This window comes from Haliotis rufescens, unplaced genomic scaffold (assembly GCF_023055435.1).
Source record: "Haliotis rufescens isolate VD_foot unplaced genomic scaffold, xgHalRufe1.0.p SCAF_35, whole genome shotgun sequence".
Lineage (NCBI taxonomy): Eukaryota > Metazoa > Mollusca > Gastropoda > Lepetellida > Haliotidae > Haliotis > Haliotis rufescens.
Window position 1 is genome coordinate 4,038,103 of NW_025964057.1, and position 26,070 is coordinate 4,064,172.

Sequence of the window (26,070 nt, forward strand, 5' to 3'; positions counted from 1 at the left end):
TTTTATATCAGAAATAATTTATTTACAATACAAAACAATATGTATACAACCCTCATGGTCCATTGGTAGAAGGGAAATCTCAAAGTGGTTTATAACAAAAATGAAAATACTTTTTTTTATTTCTGTAATTTTCCACAAGTCAAGACTATCTCCCTACACAACAAGGGCAGATCACAATCTGTCCTTCAATTTGTCTGCCTGAATGTAGGTGTAATGTTGGAATATGTGATGTTTGATAAACAATGTGTGGTCTCAGACAGCAATATATAAATGTGTGTGCACTGATTTTACTGGCAAAAGTAAAAGGACCCCTTCCATCATGTTATGTTTCTTCAACTGGAAACGGGGGAAAAAATCATTCAGATACTTCCATATTTTACATCACAAAGTCAAAATATACAGACAACTTAACAGACAAGTTCCCTCTCGATTGCCATGTAAAACAACATCTGCTGACAAACTTATACACAATTACATTTCACATGGAAATTCCCCACTCTCTCCATGAACACCGAACAAAGGTCGGCTCTGCGAATCACATCTCATTTCCCCATGAATGTTTTGTGCATCTCAATGTGACATTATTACCTGCCCGACTTTACAGATGACCTTTCACGTCCCTAACAACTTAGAAACAACATATTATGCCTTATTCTGCATATTGCACAACTGTCAGTGTTCATGTCCAAAACAATCTCAGAGCAGACAGAACTATAGCTACACATTTTGTCATGTTGATGGCAACTGTACAATAAACTATTTTCATATTAGCACTCATTCAATTAACATAGACCTTGAATATCACATATGATTGCATTGGTGGTATATAGACATGTTTCTATGGTAACACTTCAGTCTTCATCCTCAACAGTCTGGAGCAAGTATCTAGAAACTTCTAGAAACAGTTAACAAAACTGATCATTTCCTAACATCAATCAAAAATAATTTGGACTAGCTGACAGAAAGGAAGGGTTGAGACTGATGGTTGCCAAGGGAACAGTGACTCCCGGAGGTGGCCTGTTACCAGGGGAAACAGGGGTCCTTGCAGTACTGTATCCAGGTTTCAAGATGGCCGCTGTCGACCTGCATCAGAGCCGTGTACGTTGTCAGCTGAAACAGAAACATGAGATAGACTGTGAGTGAGTGAGCGAGCGAACGAGTGAATTGGGCCACTTTTGAACAGTCTTTCAGTTATATGACAGTGAGTCAACGAGTGAATTGGGCCACCTTGAACAGTCTTTCAGTTATATGACAGCTTTATGGGGGAGGACAGTCTGACGTGATGCAGGTCTTACACATGGACCATTCAGGTAAAGCCAATGAGCACAGGCGTGTGAGACAAACCAAGAAACATGATCTGGATGAAACGGACTTCAAACCCACTATCATAAGGGAGGCAACTCTGCACTGCAACTTCTGGCAGCAAGTGTCCACATTCAGTCAATAAAAAGATGAAACCCCGGTATGACGTAAACTTCCACAGAATCTTGCCAGCATGGGAGACTCATCAGAAAACGTCAGGTCAAAGTTAAAGTTAAGAAAACGGGGCCAGCACTGAGACAAGGGTACCAGTTACAAACTTTCAACTATCTCATGCAGTATAACTTAGCACATGGTACTGGCAAACAAGGGCTACACGGACCCCATGGCATGTAGACCGACCTTGTTCAGGACTGGTATGGAAGAGAGCACATCAAACAGGCCACTGACGGAGACATTCTGCAACACAGATGATTACATGAACATGTGGGTGATAACCATGTAATATCACATAGGAAAGTAGGACATAAAATATTGATACCGGAACATCAAAATGTTTGCTTTATGGGAGAGTGACCCCAGTAGCTGGACACTGACTGCCTTCAGCAGCACCTCTAAACTGAGGGTTTACACATGGAACACTCACAGGACACTGAACCTTAGTCTTTGACATTCCGGGGAGACAAGCATAGGGTATTGGGGACTTATTCTGACCCAGAATACTCACAGGGAGACAAGCATGGGGTACTGGGGACATATTCTACCCCAACACTCTACCCCAACACTCTACATAATACTCTACATCTTCTAATTAACAATAAATGAAAGGGAAAGACTTCGGCCCGTTTCCCCCCTTAAAAAGTAACATGTGCATTGCCACTCAATCCTTTATATTATATATATTTTTTAGGGGGGATACGGGCGTAAGTCTTTCCATAGCAAGAAAAGACAGATGACATCTGTGATAGGGTAAGTGTCCCCATAATTCCACCAGTGTCCAATGGGTGAACGTTTGAGTACACATGTACCTGCTTGGTGAGTTTGTGCATGCACTTGTTGGCCGGGGTGCGTCGATCATCCAGCACCATGGGTTTCTCCCAGTGGTCGTAGTTCGTCTCCAAGATGTACCAGCCTCCAGCTGATGCCATCGGCCACACGTCCAGCGTCTTCTCCCTGGCCCTTGTGATCACGCAGGCCTACAACACAGGAGGCGAGGTCAGGTGAAATGGGGTTTAACGTCCATGATTCTTTCACTTATATAATCTGATTGCTCCCTACAGACACAGATGCTGACAAACAGCCGTGCAGTCCTTGTTTTAGCTCCTTAATGCCAGACAGGGTAACAACAAGTATCATCTTTATACGTCTTTTGGTATTACGCGGCTAGGTATCGAACCCCGGGCCTTCCGCTCTCCGGGGAGACGCTCTACCACTAGACCACAGAGGTGGTCCTACAACACAGGAAGTCATAGAGGTTATCACGCGAGTGTGTTTGGGGATGGTAAATATCCTGCATTAGGAATAAACATTGTATTTAGCGAGCCTTGGCGAGCTAAATACATAGTGTTTATTCCTAATGCAGGATATTTACCATCCCCAAACACACGAGCGTGATAACCTCTTTATCATATAATGTCATCCTTTAATTCTTTGCTTCAAAATCGCTTTCTCTCTCTCACAAACAATACCGAAACATAGCGAGTTTTCCTGGAATGCGCGCATTAATATTTATTAGGTCACAGGGTAAGTGATGTGTCAGTCGCACAGTGACAGTAGCCAATATAGTTCCTACTGAAATCTCTTTCTTATACAGTGGCGAAGCAACATATACTCAAAACAACAATTGTTTTAATTGCTTTTCGCGGCAATCCATCGGTCTGTCTGCTAGAGTAACTGCCCTTTGTCAAAGGGAAGCTACTCTTATCCTAGTCTATGAGACGTAACAGCCACGGTCAGACGTTGTTGACAGTCGGTCCGTCCGGTCATAACATTAAGAAGTGTAGTCAGATCATGATGTACACACAGCGACAAAACGAAACAAGGTAACAATTCAAACATATTTCGGCCAAATCCAACTATTTTAATTTGTGGAGAAAGGTTCAAGGCGCAGAGGTCTACAAGCACAGATATGGATACTGATCCCGCTTGGCTACGCCTCGTGCCCTCGCAAAATTGTGTCAAAATTAAATCTCAAAAGTTGCCAAGACTTATAAAAATGCCTTAGCTACGTCACAGTTAGACACTGATTTTCAGTATATTAGACTGTTCTTTTGATAATGAAAGCAATTATCTCTGTAGTTTATCCAGATTCCCGATGGTTAATTCTGACTCGATCGCCGAATGTCGAGGGCGAAGCCATGTTTGTTTATAAACAGTGAAAGTAGTCCCTACTTGACCTTTGATATTTGCATCTCTATCCGCATATGACCCCAACGGATATCGTTTTTATCCGTTGGCTTTATCCTGCCTAGAAACCTACCCATTATATGATAAATACTGTTATCTGAATGTGAAGTATTAATGTAGAACAATGTCTGTAAATAGGGACATGTTCACTAACAAACCACATACTACTACACCAACAAGCGTCCTGGTACGTGTGATCACACATGCCTACAACACAGGACTTAGTTAAATCATCTCATCTCAAAATGTAGAGACTATAGTCCTGAACACACACTCATTGTATGTAGAAAATATCTCCAAAATCAGAACATAAGTGCCAGGCCCACCACCAACTGCACATGTACCGACTGACATTACATTCTGAACAGAGGTGTCTGAGAAATGACCAGAAATAGTTTTCAAGATGGCTGCTGTGCTGGCCATTTTGAAAATCAGATTGGAACAAACTGGGTGTCATCATTACATGCACTAGTGGGAACAATGATGTTTTATTTGTTTGTTTGTTTGTTTGTTTGTTGTTTAACGCCACACTCAGCTATATTCCAGCTATATGACGGCAGTCTGTAGATAATCGAGTCTGGACCAGACAATCCAGTGATTGACATCATGAGCATCGATCCACACAACTGGGATACGATGACATGCATCAACCAAGTCAGCGAGCCTGCCCGACCGATCCTGTTAGTCGCCTCTTACAACAACCATAGTCGCCTTTTACGGCAAGCATGGGTTGCTGAATACATGGGTCTGGAGCAAGGATGTGAAGGTCCAGCTTCTCAGGAGATGTTGACGCCCGACAACCATGCCACGGCATAAGTACATTTGACTTTCAGTCAGGGGAGCTGAAAACATTCACAAGCCTCGTATGGATCTTCTTCCCCCGTTTTGTTTCCGAAACTCACCTCCCCTGACTGATTGCCCCCGAGGATGAAGTACGCTGGGGCCAGCATCTCAGTCTGCGTCAGCCAGTCACGCGCCTCCTCATAGCTGGTAGCGTTCTCCATCACGCGGCGGGTCAGGAAGCCCATCCACGAACCACTGTGATCCCCCAGCACCCACTCCATGATCCCTATGACACAGGAGAAATAGGCATCATGTCAAACTGCCGCCCAATCACTGCTGGTTACATTGATACAGGACAGTCCAAGACTAATGTGACATGCCTCCATTTTCACAGAACTTCCGTGTCAACCTATACATTCCTTCCGCTTTGAATTGCTCACTTCATGACCTGGTTTATGGACTCAGCGTGCATGCCCCATTTATAAAAGTCCTCGACCCACCGTGGTACTCTACTAAATGTGTTGGCACATGCTACAGCCATACCTTTGTTGGCATACTGTAAATCTGGAAATTAATGCGGGCGTGAACTATATGCCAAAAATGTGAGTGGCCTCTGCTCGTATTAATTAACTTCGCATTTATGTCTCCAAATGACTATCAACAATAAGATGGCCTCACTGCACACTTTGGTGATGGAAATACCAACTTGAGTATATAACAATGTCAATCAAACAATAGGAATTACACAATTGGCATCTGGTGAGTTATCACTGCTGGGGTCACTGCTTCTCCTCATACCAATCAGTGAACTGTTGTTGGTTTAGTTATGTTACTGCCCTTGAACTTGCTTTAGGACAGTCAACAGAGTAGACATATAAACTGTGTGTTGTTTTAAGGAAAATATTGTTTATTGCTTTTACAGAAGTGCCCCACTCTGGGCTAATAAGCGGTGCTTGTGCTGTTTGATTGGATTAAGATAAGGATATGTATCATTCCACTGGGAATGGGGTGGGGGAGTCGCATTGATATTGAGTCACATTATTGGCTAGGGGTCAGCAGTTGTAATAATTTGGAGATGCATTAATTTCCAGATTTACAGTAAGCTGCAGGTTACAGCCATACCTTTGTTGGCATACAACCACACCAACTTCACTAGGAATACCATCAAAAAACATCATGTGTTTGTGTTCTGTCTGGATGCTGAATTCTTGATTATTTCCATACACAGTGGCCTGTAAACAATCGAGTCTGTATCACGCCATATCACGGCGGCCTGTAAACAATCAAGTCCGGATTGATGCCGATTTATAGTGCGAGCCCACTGAGATACCATGCCGCAGTTTAACATGAATACTCCACTCAGATACTGTATACCGATTCCCAGCCAACCAGTCCTTGTTTTAGCCCCTTAATGCCCAGTGCCAGACACGGTAACAGCAAGTACCATCTTTTAACTTCTTTTGGTATGACGCAGCCAGGGATCGAACCCCGGACCTTCCGCTCTACCACTAGACCACGGAAGCGGTCGCATCTTATGTAGTTGATGTTGTATATAAATACTCAGCATTGTTAACATGATGTGTTCAGTTTGCGTAGAAATATTGTCAATAGAATTACGTCAGACTGAGGGACAGATTGATTATTTCCCTACCAATAAATCCACCATCAGCATTAAACCTCTCATCCATAGACAGTGTAAACAGGGTCTGAAGTAGAGAAAGGAAACAATTATAGACAAACAGGTTTGGACATCACATAGGAACATACACAGAATCCCTCCCAGAGTCCTTTCATATCAAGTAGATCTATAGGACCCGAAAAAAGTGTAAAACTGCGAGGCTTGCGGAGGAGTTTTAAACTTTTATCAAAGAGTGTTGATGTACTGCAAACCACAACATTAATGTGAAAAATGTGGCCATTAGCAGCTTGTATTAATAAAATGCTGCATTTTTATTACGCATTTTGCCATCCAAATTCACTATTCATTCGCGATTACTCATTTTTCAACTTCCCAAATGAGCAGACCGTGACTGATTGTGTTTCCACTTACTCAAAAACTCATGTGTGCTGCTTTGGAGTATGGTGTGTTGTTTCAAGGAAAATGTCATCTTGTTAGATGTCAGATGAGGGAAGTGTTCACCCCAATAGCAATCCACTGTGGTTTTTTTGTACTTTATCATGCTTTTAGTAGTATTATCCTGTCTGAACAAGACACCCTATCGGAAGTAGGGTGTCTCCCATTAATCAAGTGATACATAATTGTTATTGGGGTGCTCGCATTATTTTCATCGCTCATTAATTTCATGATTGTCAGCATTTGACATAAAAAAATATAAGCCATGAGAGTGAGATTCTATTTATCATTCCAAAATCCTGCTCCCATCTTTCTCAGTTTGTTAAACGTATTAACCAGTGTCTTGTGTTGAAACAAGTATAGGTAACCAGATCCAGTGCCAGGGACTAGTGACGTCATTTGATTGTGATGTCATCATGGTCATAGCAACTGATGATGTCATAATGCTCTGCAAAGCATTCTGATGCAAATACAAAGTAAGCAACATATAAGTAGCCCCTCATATAAGTAGTCCCCTAACTGTGGCCAGTAAATAATCAAGTCTGGGCCAGACAAACCAGGGGTTGATATTATGAGCAATGTCCGACGCAGTCAGGGTGTGACAAAAGTTTGACACAAGTATTCAAAGTCTGTGGATAACTCACGGGCTTGACGGCGGTGAGGATTCCGACATAGCCAGCGAAGTGGACGCCCTTGAAGAGGGTCTTGCCACCGCGGGTGTACTCGATGTTGACGATGAGCGGGCGCAGGAACTCGGAGATGTCCCACGTATTGTTCTTGATGTCCCAGCTGGAAGGGGAGGACAAACAGTGAAACCCTGTTAATCAGGACGCTACCATTTCCAGTGACACTGTCCAGTTTATCCAGTCATTGGTATATTGTTATGATCTTAACTAATACAGGTATCTGTCCAGGGGATGTAAGGTTTCCAGATAACCAGGGTCTGGGGTAGAGAGGTTTCACTGTACACAAGGTCAGCATGGTTTTTTATTACTGTAAACTATGTTTATAACGAACACGCTTATAACGAACTGACGGATATTATGAAATGTGTTTTGATCCCATCAGTTTGCTGTATATTTGCTGTATATATGCTTATAACGAACTACGGTTATAACAGTGTATAATAAACTAAAATTAGTGATCCTTTTGAGTTCATTATAACCGTAGTTTACTGTAATTATTTCTAGGCCGATTCTAGATGATCATTTTCTGCTACAGTACTGAACACCAAACTATAGAGAACTTGAAACTATTAACTACAGATGTATATCTGTGAAACAGCATCTCTCAGGGAAATAATGAGTCTGGGCAAATCTCATCAACTCGGCTAGGCATGCTCTCAGATCTGAATGTGCGGACACCTTCACCATGTTGAACCTCTTTCACTCCACATGGACGTCCCCACACACCTCCTCTCACAGACAGGAAGGACACTTACCCTAAGAACAGGCCGAACACCTCCTCTCACAGACAGGAAGGACACTTACCCTAAGATCAGGCCGAACATCTCCTCTCACAGACAGGAAGGACACTTACCCTAAGAACAGGCCGAACACCTCCTCTCACAGACAGGAAGGACACTTACCCTAAGAACAAGCCGAAGTCCTCCTCTCACAGACAGGAAGGACACTTACCCTAAGAACAAGCCGAACACCTCCTCTCACAGACAGGAAGGACACTTACCCTAAGAACAAGCCGAAGTCCTCCTCTCACAGACAGGAAGGACACTTACCCTAAGAACAGGCCGAACACCTCCTCTCACAGACAGGAAGGACACTTACCCTAAGAACAGGCCGAACATCTCCTCTCACAGACAGGAACAACACTCACCCCAAGAACAGGCCGAACACCTCCTCTCACAGACAGGAAGGACACTTACCCTAAGAACAGGCCGAACACCTCCTCTCACAGACAGGAAGGACACTTACCCTAAGATCAGGCCGAAGTCCTCCTCTCACAGACAGGAACAACACTCACCCCAAGAACAAGCCGAAGTCCTCCTCTCACAGACAGGAAGGACACTTACCCTAAGAACAGGCCGAACACCTCCTCTCACAGACAGGAAGGACACTCACCCTAAGAACAGGCCGAACACCTCCTCTCACAGACAGGAAGGACACTTACCCTAAGAACAGGCCGAACACCTCCTCTCACAGACAGGAAGGACACTCACCCTAAGAACAGGCCGAACACCTCCTCTCACAGACAGGAAGGACACTTACCCTAAGAACAGGCCGAACACCTCCTCTCACAGACAGGAAGGACACTTACCCTAAGAACAGGCCGAACACCTCCTCTCACAGACAGGAAGGACACTTACCCTAAGAACAGGCCGAACACCTCCTCTCACAGACAGGAAGGACACTTACCCTAAGAACAGGCCGAACACCTCCTCTCACAGACAGGAAGGACACTTACCCTAAGAACAGGCCGAACACCTCTCACAGACAGGAAGGACACTTACCCTAAGAACAGGCCGAACACCTCCTCTCACAGACAGGAAGGACACTTACCCTAAGAACAGGCCGAACACCTCCTCTCACAGACAGGAAGGACACTTACCCTAAGAACAGGCCGAACACCTTCTCTCACAGACAGGAAGGACACTCACCCTAAGAACAAGCCGAAGTCCTCCTCTCACAGACAGGAAGGACACTTACCCTAAGAACAGGCCGAACACCTCTCACAGACAGGAAGGACACTTACCCTAAGAACAGGCCGAACACCTCCTCTCACAGACAGGAAGGACACTTACCCTAAGAACAGGCCGAACACCTCCTCTCACAGACAGGAAGGACACTTACCCTAAGAACAGGCCGAACACCTCCTCTCACAGACAGGAAGGACACTTACCCTAAGAACAGGCCGAACACCTCCTCTCACAGACAGGAAGGACACTTACCCTAAGAACAGGCCGAACACCTCTCACAGACAGGAAGGACACTTACCCTAAGAACAGGCCGAACACCTCCTCTCACAGACAGGAAGGACACTTACCCTAAGAACAGGCCGAACACCTCCTCTCACAGACAGGAAGGACACTTACCCTAAGAACAGGCCGAACACCTTCTCTCACAGACAGGAAGGACACTCACCCTAAGAACAAGCCGAAGTCCTCCTCTCACAGACAGGAAGGACACTCACCCTAAGAACAGGCCGAAGTCCTCCTCTCACAGACAGGAAGGACACTTACCCTAAGAACAGGCCGAACACCTCCTCTCACAGACAGGAAGGACACTTACCCTAAGAACAAGCCGAAGTCCTCCTCTCACAGACAGGAAGGACACTCACCCTAAGAACAAGCCGAAGTCCTCCTCTCACAGACAGGAAGGACACTCACCCTAAGAACAGGCCGAAGTCCTCCTCTCACAGACAGGAAGGACACTTACCCTAAGAACAGGCCGAACACCTCCTCTCACAGACAGGAAGGACACTCACCCTAAGAACAGGCCGAACACCTCCTCTCACAGACAGGAAGGACACTTACCCTAAGAACAAGCCGAAGTCCTCCTCTCACAGACAGGAAGGACACTCACCCTAAGAACAGGCCGAACACCTCTCACAGACAGGAAGGACACTTACCCTAAGAACAGGCCGAACACCTCCTCTCACAGACAGGAAGGACACTCACCCTAAGAACAGGCCGAAGTCCAGGTTCCGGGCATGGAATAACTTCCCTATAAAACAACCCAGCAATGTACAGCGTCAGTAACGATGTCAGTTGTCACAAATTGATACATGTCTCAGTAGCAGGGCTACACATCATTAAATTAACAAAGAAGTTGATCACCATAAAACTATAATAACTAATATTCAAACTAATCAATAAAGGGTCAGTCCTCATAAAGTTTCAAACATACACTGAATTTAAAATGTAAACCACCCCAAAACTTTCCAATTCCAGGATCCACGTCTAGGTTCAGTATCTGGTCTGAAATGTTGGTCCTATCATGTCTAAGACAATCACAGTGCTATGATACTTGGTGAATGCTAACATCAAGGTGTCTCCTATCAAAGAGTCTGGTATCTGTTGTGTGAGCAGACGGCCAGCCACGTACCTGTGGGGTCCTCGGCCACGATGGAGGTGCAGACTGTGAAGAACTCGTAGAACAGATTGTACAGCACGACCTCCCCTGACATGGAGATTAGAATACAGGTTACCATGGTTACCCACATTCTCATCAATGTCAACATGTAAACCTACTATTGAAATCAAGGCATATGTGGTATAGGAAAGCTGTGATATTGCTGGCCTACTGATGAGTGTTAATCAAAACTTGCCCAAACTGGGCCCACTTGCACACAGTGACTGTAGCGCTACAACGATCGTAGCTTTAACATAGACTTACGAAAGTTGTTCTTGAATTTTTTTTGTCCAGAAGTAATTTCTTTTTTCTGTATATTAAATATCATGCAAACACAGCACTAACACGACACAATAAGTCTGAGAGCGAGTACCAAGTTTCAGCCCTGATGCCTTAGAGATGCCCGTCATCTCCCCGGGGAATGGGTATGGCAGCGTCTTGTCAAGCGTGGGCTGCAACAGTCGTGAGACAACCATCAGACAGACGACTGTGAACGCCTTGTTTACACTGAGAATAGATGCACAGCTTCACTAAGGCCCTCATAGATGCACAGCTTCACTAAGGCCCTCATAGATGCACAGCTTCACTAAGGCCCTCATAGATGCACAGCTTCACTAAGGCCCTCATAGATTCACAGCTTCACTAAGGCCCTCATAGATGCACAGCTTCACTAGGCCCTCTAAAAGCTCAGTTCTCAAAGATCATCATAGTCACACACTTCTGTTAGTAAGTTCATTTTTTCAAAATATTAAAAGGTGTGCATCTTTAAATATAAAACTGGTCGGGAGCAGGATACCATTTTGATTTTTTTTAAAATATTCTCGAATATGTCATGCTCAGACCGAAGGATCACATGACTGCAAATACCCCAAGCCCGTGAAGAATTAATTGCACTAAAAAATACACAACTGTCGGGCACTGGTCATGCAGAAGGATTGTAACTTACGAAGTTTTTGTCCACCCAGTCAATGACACCCTGTGCCTTCGGCGACCAATCCAAGGCATATTTCTTAAACTCTGCGAGGATATTCCTTATCTGAGGAGTAAACACACATGAAATGAGAAGTTACAATGTCATCTCATGGTTCTCTACGAGGGTATCGCAGTTTGAGACTTACACAGAGAATTGGACTGCGTTTTTGTCATAACTAGTTTTGTAATCTCATTTTTCTCTGGATTTGCAACGAGTTTACAGAACAGTAACAATTTAATTACAACACACTCATCAGCATGGAGAAACAAAAGGTTATCGTATTCTTTTTCATGACTGTTTGAATACACCCAGAAAAAAACTATCAAAGGATCACAGCATATATCATACATTGGGGGCCATATTATTACATAGATTAGTGGAAAATGTAAACTTTTAAAAACACATAAAGTATTTTGTTGTCCGATAACAAGCAGGAATTTATCAAGAATTCCAAACTATGTCCCCTTGGCAGGCAAATCGGGGAGAAACTGAGTGATTCTTTTCACAATTGGATTTATTTACCGTGAATGACTGAAGAAATATGAAATTTTTAATTCAAATTAGGATTTTTTACTGACAGTTGCCGCAGACCTGGGGCTGAATATCGGCATCTGAGCATATCCTTTTATTGCCACCAAATGTACATCCTCTGGGTTGATAATGCAGGATTACAAATGACAGAATAACATGAATGGAGTGTTATGGCCGGCACAGATAATATTGCGTATTGGTTCCTTTTGAAAAGCATGCTTCAGAGACATGGACAATATATATGAAACAAAGTTGAAGAGGAGCCAGAGATTGGTGACATCTGTGACTGTATCCCATAGGAATACATTAGGAATAGCTACAACACAAGTCCAACGCATATGTTGTAAATATTGGGTGAAATAACCAAATATTTAGTTAAGAAACACAATATTTATTATTCTATCTCATTTTGAATTTTTCTCTTGTCTGCTATGATGAAGATGCTGATCACTTTGGCAGCCATGTTTCTACACAATAATATGGCCGGCCACCTGCTGAAGCTTTGTATTGGCCAAAATAATCTAGATTACATTACTCAATCAAATTTCTAGTAAATGTAAATTATGACAAAAGCTGTATAATAATCCACACATACCTACAGTCGAGATGAGCTAAATAGAAGGAAGCAAACAAAAACCCAGCTGACCTAACAAACCCGGTGTGGTAGCTGTGCAGGTTGGCTAAACATAATTCAGGTGAGCTAACATAAGTTTAGTTGAGCAAACTATAGTCCAGTCAAAGTAGCTTTAGTGCAGCTATATTAACCATAATACTGTGAAGCTAACAATAATTCAAGGGAGATAACTACAGTTCATGTGAGCTAACTAAATGCACCTATACCCAGGTGAGCTAAGAGTGACCATTACCTGTACTGCCTTGTCTTCAACAACATGCGTCCACCTCTGTTCTGGGGGAAGGTCAAGGTTAACGACATAGGTTTTGACCTTCTTTCTGGAAATGCAAGGTCATAGAGCTAATCAATGGCTCTCAGGCAGTAATTGTGAAGCAGTTCTTGTCATCTTACTGTCATATCACATTCATTGAATTATCTTTGTGTTCAAAATCAAGCATTAAAGTCAAGGGGTCTTGTCATAACCCTAATGATAACAACTGTCCATTAAGGGGATCCCTACATCCAACATTATAACTCCCCCACTCTTCTAGACATACCCTTGATGATCAGCAATAACAATATCATGACTTATGACAGGCCATAATCTTATCACATAATCCTGATAATGTGTTATAAACATTGACCTGAGACTCATTTGACATCCAGATGTTACAGAGAAGAGGTACGCCCATTGGTATCTAATTGACAACATAGATAGTGCACGTGATCTACTCCCCTTAGCAAAAGCATGAATATCATTATGAGCTCAGAAAGAGCTTTCCCACCAATATCTAACTGTAATTCTGGCCAAACCACCATCTAATACAAAACAGACAAATTTTACTCCTTAATTAGGACAGACCAATCGTTTTCCTGCATTACAGATCAGTCAAACTGATTTTCCCTGATTATTTCAACAACAACAAAAATAATTTGCCAAGAACACTAAAATAGCAGAAGAGTTCTCAATGGAAGGGAAGTAACTCTCCCGCAATTTCACTTGCCGTCAGCATAAGTGATAACAATGTCAGTGGATGACTGTTGCGTCTCTGCAAATCCAATCACTGTTTGCCGAACTAAGACTAGTGCCTAGTGGGGATCACTTGTAGTTTGGAAAGTTATTGTGGGAAAGACTTGTATCCTGATTTGCCATCTAACGTCACAGCCATTTCAGCACAAAGAATGTGTAATAGAAGAAAAACATTGACCTGGTCTAAATAAACATGAACATTCCAGAACTTAGAGATTTTTGGTATCAATCAAAACACATTAGGAATCCCTGCTTATATTCTGGAATATATTCAATTTCTTCCAACATTGATTATCTTGACGAGAAGTCTGCCGACTCGTGCTGCCCAGCTGCCACAACTTACTCAGGTGAGGGAGGGTAGGTTCCTCGTACACAGCTCTCATTGTACTGAAAAAGAAATGCAACACTGTTACCAATGGTTACAGCAGCTGTGTGTGTGAGTGTGAGTGTGTGTGTGTGTGTGTGTGTGTGTGTGTGTGGTGGGGGTGGTGGTGGTGGTGGTTAACATCCTGTTACAGATGTCACACAAACACAACACTGTTACAGTAGGTGACATGGGGATTAACATCCTGTTACAGATGTCACACAAACACAACACTGTTACAGTAGGTGGCATGGGGATTAACATCCTGTTACAGATGTCACACAAACACAACACTGTTACAGTAGCTGGGGTAGGTGGCATGGGGTTTTACATCCTGTTACAGATGTCACACAAACACAACACTGTTACAGTAGCTGGGGTAGGTGGCATGGGGATTAACATCCTGTTACAGATGTCACACAAACACAACACTGTTACAGTAGCTGGGGTAGGTGGCATGGGGATTAACATCCTGTTACAGATGTCACACAAACACAACACTGTTACAGTAGGTGGCATGGGGATTAACATCCTGTTACAGATGTCACACAAACACAACACTGTTACAGTAGGTGACATGGGGATTAACATCCTGTTACAGATGTCACACAAACACAACACTGTTACAGTAGGTGGCATGGGGATTAACATCCTGTTACAGATGTCACACAAACACAACACTGTTACAGGAGCTGGGGTAGGTGGCATGGGGTTTAACATCCTGTTACAGATGTCACACAAACACAACACTGTTACAGGAGCTGGGGTAGGTGGCATGGGGTTTAACATCCTGTTTCAGATGTCACACAAACACAACACTGTTACAGCAGGTGGGGTAGGTGGCATGGGGATTAACATCCTGTTACAGATGTCACACAAACACAACACTGTTACAGTAGGTGGCATGGGGATTAACATCCTGTTACAGATGTCACACAAACACAACACTGTTACAGCAGGTGGGGTAGGTGGCATGGGGATTAACATCCTGTTACAGATGTCACACAAACACAACACTGTTACAGTAGGTGGCATGGGGATTAACATCCTGTTACAGATGTCACACAAACACAACACTGTTACAGTAGGTGGCATGGGGATTAACATCCTGTTACAGATGTCACACAAACACAACACTGTTACAGTAGGTGGCATGGGGATTAACATCCTGTTACAGATGTCACACAAACACAACACTGTTACAGTAGGTGGCATGGGGTTTAACATCCAGTTACAGATGTCACACAAACACAACACTGTTACAGTAGGTGGCATGGGGATTAACATCCTGTTACAGATGTCACACAAACACAACACTGTTACAGTAGGTGGCATGGGGATTAACATCCTGTTACAGATGTCACACAAACACAACACTGTTACAGTAGGTGGTATGGGGATTAACATCCTGTTACAGATGTCACACAAACACAACACTGTTACAGTAGCTGGGGTAGGTGGCATGGGGATTAACATCCTGTTACAGATGTCACACAAACACAACACTGTTACAGTAGCTGGGGTAGGTGGCATGGGGTTTAACATCCTGTTACAGATGTCACACAAACACAACACTGTTACAGTAGCTGGGGTGGGTGGCATGGGGTTTAACATCCTGTTACAGATGTCACACAAACACAACACTGTTACAGTAGGTGGCATGGGGTTTAACATCCTGTTACAGATGTCACACAAACACAACACTGTTACAGCAGCTGGGGTAGGTGGCATGGGGTTTAACATCCTGTTACAGATGTCACACAAACACAACACTGTTACAGGAGCTGGGTTAGGTGGCATGGGGTTTAACATCCTGTTACAGATGTCACACAAACACAACACTGTTACAGTAGGTGGCATGGGGTTTAACATCCTGTTACAGATGTCACACAAACACAACACTGTTACAGTAGGTGGCATGGGGTTTAACATCCTGTTACAGATGTCACACAAACACAACACTGTTACAGTAGCTGGGGTAGGTGGCATGGGGTTTAACATCCTGTTACAGATGTCACACAAACACAACACTGTTACAGTAGGTGGTATGGGGATTAACATCCTGTTACAGATGTCACACAAACACAACACTGTTACAGCAGCTGGGTTAGGTGACATGGGGTTTAACATCCTGTTACAGATGTCACACAAACACAACACTGTTACAGCAGCTGGGGTAGGTGGCATGGGGTTTAACATCCTGTTACAGATGTCACACAAACACAACACTGTTACAGTAGGTGACATGGGGTTTAACATCCTGTTACAGATGTCACACAAACACAACACTGTTACAGCAGCTGGGGTAGGTGGCATGGGGTTTAACATCCTGTTACAGATGTCACACAAACACAACACTGTTACAGTAGCTGGGGTAGGTGGCATGGGGTTTAACATCCTGTTACAGATGTCACACAAACACAACACTGTTACAGTAGGTGGTATGGGGATTAACATCCTGTTACAGATGTCACACAAACACAACACTGTTACAGCAGCTGGGTTAGGTGACATGGGGTTTAACATCCTGTTACAGATGTCACACAAACACAACACTGTTACAGCAGCTGGGGTAGGTGGCATGGGGTTTAACATCCTGTTACAGATGTCACACAAACACAACACTGTTACAGTAGGTGACATGGGGTTTAACATCCTGTTACAGATGTCACACAAACACAACACTGTTACAGCAGCTGGGGTAGGTGGCATGGGGTTTAACATCCTGTTACAGATGTCACACAAACACAACACTGTTACAGTAGGTGGTATGGGGATTAACATCCTGTTACAGATGTCACACAAACACAACACTGTTACAGTCGTTGGCATTGGGTTTAACATCCTGTTACAGATGTCACACAAACACAACACTGTTACAGTAGCTGGGGTAGGTGGCATGGGGTTTTACATCCTGTTACAGATGTCACACAAACACAACACTGTTACAGGAGCTGGGGTAGGTGAGATGGGGTTTAACATCCTGTTACAGATGTCACACAAACACAACACTGTTACAGTAGGTGGTATGGGGATTAACATCCTGTTACAGATGTCACACAAACACAACACTGTTACAGCAGCTGGGTTAGGTGACATGGGGTTTAACATCCTGTTACAGATGTCACACAAACACAACACTGTTACAGCAGCTGGGGTAGGTGGCATGGGGTTTAACATCCTGTTACAGATGTCACACAAACACAACACTGTTACAGTAGGTGACATGGGGTTTAACATCCTGTTACAGATGTCACACAAACACAACACTGTTACAGCAGCTGGGGTAGGTGGCATGGGGTTTAACATCCTGTTACAGATGTCACACAAACACAACACTGTTACAGTAGCTGGGGTAGGTGGCATGGGGTTTAACATCCTGTTACAGATGTCACACAAACACAACACTGTTACAGTAGGTGGTATGGGGATTAACATCCTGTTACAGATGTCACACAAACACAACACTGTTACAGCAGCTGGGTTAGGTGACATGGGGTTTAACATCCTGTTACAGATGTCACACAAACACAACACTGTTACAGCAGCTGGGGTAGGTGGCATGGGGTTTAACATCCTGTTACAGATGTCACACAAACACAACACTGTTACAGTAGGTGACATGGGGTTTAACATCCTGTTACAGATGTCACACAAACACAACACTGTTACAGCAGCTGGGGTAGGTGGCATGGGGTTTAACATCCTGTTACAGATGTCACACAAACACAACACTGTTACAGTAGGTGACATGGGGATTAACATCCTGTTACAGATGTCACACAAACACAACACTGTTACAGTCGTTGGCATTGGGTTTAACATCCTGTTACAGATGTCACACAAACACAACACTGTTACAGTAGCTGGGGTAGGTGGCATGGGGTTTTACATCCTGTTACAGATGTCACACAAACACAACACTGTTACAGGAGCTGGGGTAGGTGAGATGGGGTTTAACATCCTGTTACAGATGTCACACAAACACAACACTGTTACAGTAGGTGGTATGGGGATTAACATCCTGTTACAGATGTCACACAAACACAACACTGTTACAGTAGGTGACATGGGGATTAACATCCTGTTACAGATGTCACACAAACACAACACTGTTACAGTCGGTGGCATGGGGATTAACATCCTGTTACAGATGTCACACAAACACAACACTGTTACAGCAGCTGGGTTAGGTGACATGGGGTTTAACATCCTGTTACAGATGTCACACAAACACAACACTGTTACAGCAGCTGGGGTAGGTGGCATGGGGTTTAACATCCTGTTACAGATGTCACACAAACACAACACTGTTACAGTAGGTGACATGGGGTTTAACATCCTGTTACAGATGTCACACAAACACAACACTGTTACAGGAGCTGGGGTAGGTGGCATGGGGTTTAACATCCTGTTACAGATGTCACACAAACACAACACTGTTACAGTAGCTGGGGTAGGTGGCATGGGGTTTAACATCCTGTTACAGATGTCACACAAACACAACACTGTTACAGTAGGTGGTATGGGAATTAACATCCTGTTACAGATGTCACACAAACACAACACTGTTACAGCAGCTGGGTTAGGTGACATGGGGTTTAACATCCTGTTACAGATGTCACACAAACACAACACTGTTACAGCAGCTGGGGTAGGTGGCATGGGGTTTAACATCCTGTTACAGATGTCACACAAACACAACACTGTTACAGTAGGTGACATGGGGTTTAACATCCTGTTACAGATGTCACACAAACACAACACTGTTACAGCAGCTGGGGTAGGTGGCATGGGGTTTAACATCCTGTTACAGATGTCACACAAACACAACACTGTTACAGTAGGTGACATGGGGATTAACATCCTGTTACAGATGTCACACAAACACAACACTGTTACAGTCGTTGGCATGGGGTTTAACATCCTGTTACAGATGTCACACAAACACAACACTGTTACAGTAGCTGGGGTAGGTGGCATGGGGTTTTACATCCTGTTACAGATGTCACACAAACACAACACTGTTACAGCAGCTGGGGTAGGTGAGATGGGGTTTAACATCCTGTTACAGATGTCACACAAACACAACACTGTTACAGTAGGTGGTATGGGGATTAACATCCTGTTACAGATGTCACACAAACACAACACTGTTACAGTAGGTGACATGGGGATTAACATCCTGTTACAGATGTCACACAAACACAACACTGTTACAGTCGGTGGCATGGGGAATAACATCCTGTTACAGATGTCACACAAACACAACACTGTTACAGTAGGTGACATGGGGATTAACATCCTGTTACAGATGTCACACAAACACAACACTGTTACAGTGGGTGGCATGGGGAATAACATCCTGTTACAGATGTCACAAAAACACAACACTGTTACAGGAGCTGGGGTATGTGGCATGGGGATTAACATCCTGTTACAGATGTCACACAAACACAACACTGTTACAGGAGCTGGGGTAGGTGACATGGGGTTTTACATCCTGTTACAGATGTCACACAAACACAACACTGTTACAGGAGCTGGGGTAGGTGGCATGGGGTTTAACATCCTGTTACAGATGTCACACAAACACAACACTGTTACAGTAGGTGACCTTAGGGTTTAACATCCTGTTACAGATGTCACACAAACACAACACTGTTACAGGAGCTGGGGTAGGTGGCATGGGGTTTAACATCCTGTTACAGATGTCACACAAACACAACACTGTTACAGTAGGTGACCTTAGGGTTTAACATCCTGTTACAGATGTCACACAAACACAACACTGTTACAGTAGGTGGCATGGGGTTTTACATCCTGTTACAGATGTCACACAAACACAACACTGTTACAGTAGCTGGGGTAGGTGGCATGGGGTTTAACATCCTGTTACAGATGTCACACAAACACAACACTGTTACAGGAGCTGGGGTAGGTGGCATGGGGTTTAACATCCTGTTACAGATGTCACACAAACACAACACTGTTACAGGAGCTGGGGTAGGTGGCATGGGGTTTAACATCCTGTTACAGATGTCACACAAACACAACACTGTTACAGGAGCTGGGGTAGGTGGCATGGGGTTTAACATCCTGTTACAGATGTCACACAAACACAACACTGTTACAGGAGCTGGGGTAGGTGGCATGGGGTTTAACATCCTGTTACAGATGTCACACAAACACAACACTGTTACAGGAGCTGGGGTAGGTGGCATGGGGATTAACATCCTGTTACAGATGTCACACAAACACAACACTGTCTAGCCCTGTTGCAGTAATTCTATACCACCAGCTATCCTCAAATTATATATTTCCATACCAAACTCAAGCTACACTACAAGTCAACAACACAGGCCAGAGATGAAACCAGCTTATTCCCTCACAGTCTCGCAATTGATAAATTTCCAAATTGTGGAATAATATGAACAGTTTGAGTAAACTATGTTTTTCTGGACAAGTTTATCATTTGAGGCCTACTTACCCAAGCGATACTTCAACTAGATAATCTCATTCCTGCATCACTTCGGGCGTTCCTCCCACATGAAGCTGAAACGCCGTCATATAACTGGAATACTGTTAAAAGCGGCGTTCAACCCAACTCACTCACTCACTCACTCACTCTAATGGATAAACAATTGCAACTGCTTATTTCATCATGATCATTACAATCTGTAAACCAAACAATCATCCGAGCTACCACACTCTCACTTGTATCACACATAAAAAGCCTGGTCACGTGTAGCAGTTGTTCACAAGCAGCATCCATGTAGATTGTTGCACGTCACTCACGACGCAGACAGTATTTGTATTCAATCCCAATTTCCTTCAACCTGATATAAGAGAGAACTCTCGTCTGCACCAGGATGTAGGACAGAGTCAGCTACAAGGAAGCCAACACCATGTTTGATTTATAGTTGAACAGGACAAACTGTAAACTTGGTAATGTAAACAAAACACTCTCACACTGGTTGTCCTCATGATGATAGTGTCAAATGAACAAATTATTGATAAATACGGATAGCTTCACACTGGCTTCACACTGGCTTCAACTGGACTGGACTTGTGCAAGGCATGATTGTCGGGTTGTTATAAGTACAGTTTCAACTCATTATTCATGAAAATGCAGTGGTTTCATTCAAAGTTGCCACATAACTAGAAACTACCTCTATAACGAATTGGCGGATATAACAAACTGTTTTTATTGTCTCAGACATTTGCTGTATATATCATGTATATGCTTATAAGGAACTACAGTTATAATGAACTAAAATAAGAGGTCCCTTTGAGTTTGTTTTAACCGTCGTTTACTGTATGTAAAGACATAACAGTCAAACGTTATAACAAGAACTCACACATCAAACGCAAATGGAAAAAACTACAAAGACAATATGTCTGTCAAAGCAGCCATTTTTTTAAGTTTGATGATTGATGAACTGTTTGTTAAGGTGAGCTAAAAATATATTCATGATGAAGCATTGGCTATTTGACATCCCAAACTTATGATCACATCTGATAAGTAACAGGAAACTGATGAAGACTGTTTGACTGTTTTTACAGCTAAGTTCAACTTAGTCCATGAAGCTTTATGTATGTGGCAAGTCCCCCGGCCAGCTCCCCAACATTGCTGTACAGGGCTAGAAAAATCCACTCCTCCGCTCCTATTGATGAGTGGTAACTGATGTCGGGCAAGCTAAAATTATCAAATACTCGTCCTGACGGACAAGCAGATACTTACAGCAGTTTAATTTATATTTGTTTTGATGTGCGATATATTGACACGGAAATCACGGCCATTCAGTCGATCGATATCTATGTCACATATAGCATTAATAATTAGGCTGAGGTTTGTCTCTTGATGTATCTTTGCGCAGGCTTTGCGCTGAATCCAGTCTTTATTTATTAATGTAAGCGGCTGGTTGCTAACTACCCGACTAATTCGGCTTATCCGCGGTCATATACGGTAAACCAAAATGGCGGATATGAGAAAGTTTTTCTCGTCGGAGGGTTGTGCCAACAAAAAGTTGACTGCACAGGCGGAGAAAGAAAACTTAGTCAAAAACAATATGATACACAAAAGCGAAAACGTGTTGTACAATCTGCGTGGTTGAGTGAATTTGAATGGGCAAAATTTGACGATGATGACAGCGAGTTGTATTGCACTGTCTGTCGAAAATACCCCAAACTATCTGATTCCAAATGTGGACTCTTAACTGGTTTTACATCATAATTTCAGAAAAGAAACTTTGAATTTCACGCTAAAAGTAGGGAGCATATTCAGTGCTGTGAACATGATAAATTTTTTTACAATCCCCAGACTGCGCAGTTTGCCAAGTCAATGCAAAAAGTTGACGAAACAAACAGTGAAGTTTATGAAAAGCTATTCACAACAGCCTACTATGTTGCAATAGAAGGGGAACCATTTTGCTCTACAGAATCATCTCCAGGAGTCTCCTCTTCCACAATCACCCTGACAGAGTGACAGGCTGATGTGAAACTTTTGCTCTGAACTTTGGGGTCTACAGTACTGTTTATTGTAACTCCCCTGCAGCTTCATTTAATTTATTAATATCACACTGACAGTGACAGACTGGTGTGTCTTTCATCATAACTTAACTGTTCAAAATAACTTAACTTATTATTCCTTAATTTATTCAATATTGTCTTACTGTGGAAATAAAAACACAAAATAAATCTTGAAACAATTTATTTACTTTGTTTTCAGTGGTTGCATGGTACATGATACATGATATTGTCTGTTCAGCATTGAACAATAGGGCAAGTGAAAATTTGGCAGGATGAGTACAAAATAAAAAGTACTTGCCCTGCAGGAAAAGTAGGGTTGAATTTTTTTTTCAAGCCCTGTTGTATTTGAAGTAGAACATCCTTGACTTGTCCTGCACCATGACGGTGGAATTTATTGTTTTTAGGCATTTTTTTTACTAAAAGCTTAGGCAAGTTTAGATGAAACTAAACCAAGTCTAGTTTGCTTGATTCCACATAACAGCAGAAGAGGAAAGGTTCTTTTGAACATGTTGAAGAAAAAAATATATAATTATTTAAAAAAGAAATGTTTTCATTGACAAAGTGTTAGTCTAATCCTTGAGAAAGTTTAAGGTTTACCAACATGGTAGATAGAACATGTCTGACTGGAGATTACAAACACCAGTCAGCCTGCTTCATTTCATTATCTGCTGACATGCTGGCTATGAGACATACAGACTTTGGAGCCAAAACTGTCACACTCTCATTGCAGATCTATTTAGTTGTACTTTCGGGCCTGGAAACTTGGTTTTCTGATTACCCAGTTAACTTATCATATTTATCAAGTTCAAACAAGTTTACCAAAATAATTAATATGAAGGATGTCACTGTAATATAATAATCTAATGCTATGCATGATTAGCCTACAGCTTAAGTACTGTCGGAAATGCTTTTCTGGCTTCACTTAATAATATGTGGCATAGGACTATAAAAAGAGCATATATGAGAATAACGCAATTCACCTAATATAGCCCGTCCTAACTGACATTGTGATTACCCTTAAAATGTATTTTTACAGGTAAAATGATGATAAACTTAGAAAATACTTGTGTGTTGTCATGCATGTATGAAACAGCCTATAACCTAAGCTAATTACCTAACATCTGTCCCGAGGTGATGACCTCACACCGGCCCGAGTATTTTCGCAGGTGCAAATGTCACCAAATATTGCTGTTATTATACTTAATTGACATGTACGATGATGGGGTAGCAATTTAGGATATGTGCTGCATTATATAAGCTTGGAAACATGATGAAATAGTTCAAATCTCCAAAGTAAGTAAGTAAGTAAGTAAGTAAGTAAGTGAAATAGTTAAAAGCTATGAAACGAGATGAGTATTGGAGTGATGCAGTTTTGGAATTAAGAAGTACTTGTTGTTCTACAGATGGTTTCTTGAGGTAGCATTTATCTCCGCTGATCAACGTATATGAATCTGTACTTTTGAATGTTGTGTTATATCCTGCCACGAACCCTTTAAACTCAGCCAAGAGAGGCACAGCAGGGTTGAACTCACAACGTCTGACTGGCGTACGTAAGACAACGTGACCGTGTTGTGGCGTCAGCACATATGTCTTGTACTTTACTGGTTTCTTATTTAGCCTATTTTCTCCATGAGTTGAACTTTCGTTTCAGATGGTCTGAAGTCAACAATGTCATATATTCCTGTAAGGTCGCCTTCAGACTACTCATGGTTTGAGCGACAGTATCCGATTCTCGGATGTTATATTAACTGGCGTTATCCATGACAATGACACTGACGTTGATTAAAATGGGCAATAGCTGATGTTCCAACCAGTCTATGAACACATCACCTCAATAAGCCCCATATCATGGGTTGTGGTGTGTAAAACAATGACACGATTACCTTCACCTGATGGTACCTTGGTTGCATTTTGTCCATCTGCCGATAGCCACACATACTCAGTGGAATTATTCATCAAGGTACATCATCTGGACGCCCTGACTGTGATAGTTATGAATGGTCCGGAGTTAATGTGACCTCATAGACAGAATGGAATGTTTTCCCCTGAAAACTGGTCGCTCAACGCCACGCACAGTGTATCGGAATCCCATCTCTTGGAGAGCAATAGTTAGTGCAGTCCAGGAAACATTAATTGTATCTATAATTTTCCTCTACTTCAAGTCGGGGTTACCTTCTGATCATAAAGCTTTACACTACACGCCTTATCACCCTGTATCCAAGTTGTCTAATGTCCTTTTGCGTCCTGGTTTTGTTTTTGAGCCCACCCCTATACCTTTTTTGTTTTATTTATCATTCCGTAGACTTCATGGTATGAATTAAAAAACCCATAGCTTGGGCAGTTCTGTAATTCCCCCTATATAAATTAATAAATGGTTTCCCTCTATTTCTCTAAAGTGTAAAGAACTTGTATGCATTTCCTAGTACAGACTCCATGTCATGTAACATGGCTATGCAAGTGTAATGTAACATGCATCATGGGAGCAGTGTTGACAAAACAAACGCAGCGCCATTTTGTCATTTTAGAAGATGCACAACTAGAATTTTCTCCAAATGATTTTTGTGTGTGGATTAAATGTTTTATGAAGACTACATTATTATCTCTGTAACGGAGTTACATGCGCATATTTCTATAGTCCGTTTCAGACTTAAAATAAATATGAACTTCCTGCTTTAGTTCGAATTTGTTGATAGGACTCCTTGTGACTAAAATACTTCAATCCACAGGTAGGTCGATTGGTAGTTACTCGATATTCCAATAACAACAGTCTGTGAAATATTATATCCTTTTTTAACAGGCAAAAGGCATTTTTCTAGCATTTCTGACAGTACTTTAGGCCCAGTGTCTATACTCTTTGCAACAATATAAATAGTTCCTTATTAATTATTTCTTATTAACCTTATTTTTTTTTAGCAACATAAGAATCTCAGGATCCCCACATTTAAAAGATTTAACATATCAATGATGCATGAAAGGGGCAAACATGTGAGAAGAAAGAAAAACATGAACTTTCATAAACAATTTCATAAAAAGAAGAAGAAATTACCAGTTTTAAATGATCATGCTGATATGCATACTGACATTGTCATGCTTCCTGTAATAAGAATGGGATGACAAAGCTTATTTGGCAAATTATTTGGTTCTGAAGGGTCGTCCACATGCAAATCTCGCCTCCACTGGCTCCACCTCGTCACCAGCACCACAACTTCATGACAGTTCACATTACCTTGGGAATCTGTGCCACCGAAATGACAGCGCATCCCATCAACGCGACAACCGTCCAAAGCATCCTTTCCTCAGGGCGTAAACTTGTGCAGTGACAGCCGACCAGCGCTGAAGCGTCACTGTCACATGCGTCACATGACAACATGTGCACGCTTCCCCTGCTTCCGGGTTTATCGCGCATGTCCACACGG

The 26,070-nt window shown here is 42.6% G+C and overlaps 1 protein-coding gene and 1 long non-coding RNA gene across 2 annotated transcripts; one reads left to right on the forward strand and one right to left on the reverse strand.

The window, feature by feature from the left end:
* On the reverse strand, positions 1 to 26,070 carry LOC124134466 (acid ceramidase-like). The gene is made up of 13 exons (XM_046499311.2): positions 25,881 to 26,070; positions 14,102 to 14,145; positions 12,982 to 13,066; positions 11,558 to 11,647; positions 10,985 to 11,063; positions 10,585 to 10,659; positions 10,158 to 10,203; positions 7,168 to 7,312; positions 6,101 to 6,155; positions 4,569 to 4,735; positions 2,289 to 2,456; positions 1,663 to 1,719; positions 1 to 1,110 (listed from the first exon to the last, which is right to left on the reverse strand). The coding sequence occupies exons 1-13, from the start codon at positions 26,058 to 26,060 to the stop codon at positions 1,021 to 1,023; spliced, it is 1,281 nt and encodes a 426-aa protein (XP_046355267.1). The 5' UTR covers positions 26,061 to 26,070; the 3' UTR covers positions 1 to 1,020.
* Positions 14,285 to 15,076, forward strand: LOC125372103. Its single transcript, XR_007217975.1, has 3 exons — positions 14,285 to 14,307; positions 14,506 to 14,634; positions 14,962 to 15,076. It is a non-coding gene; the product is annotated as an uncharacterized LOC125372103 (long non-coding RNA).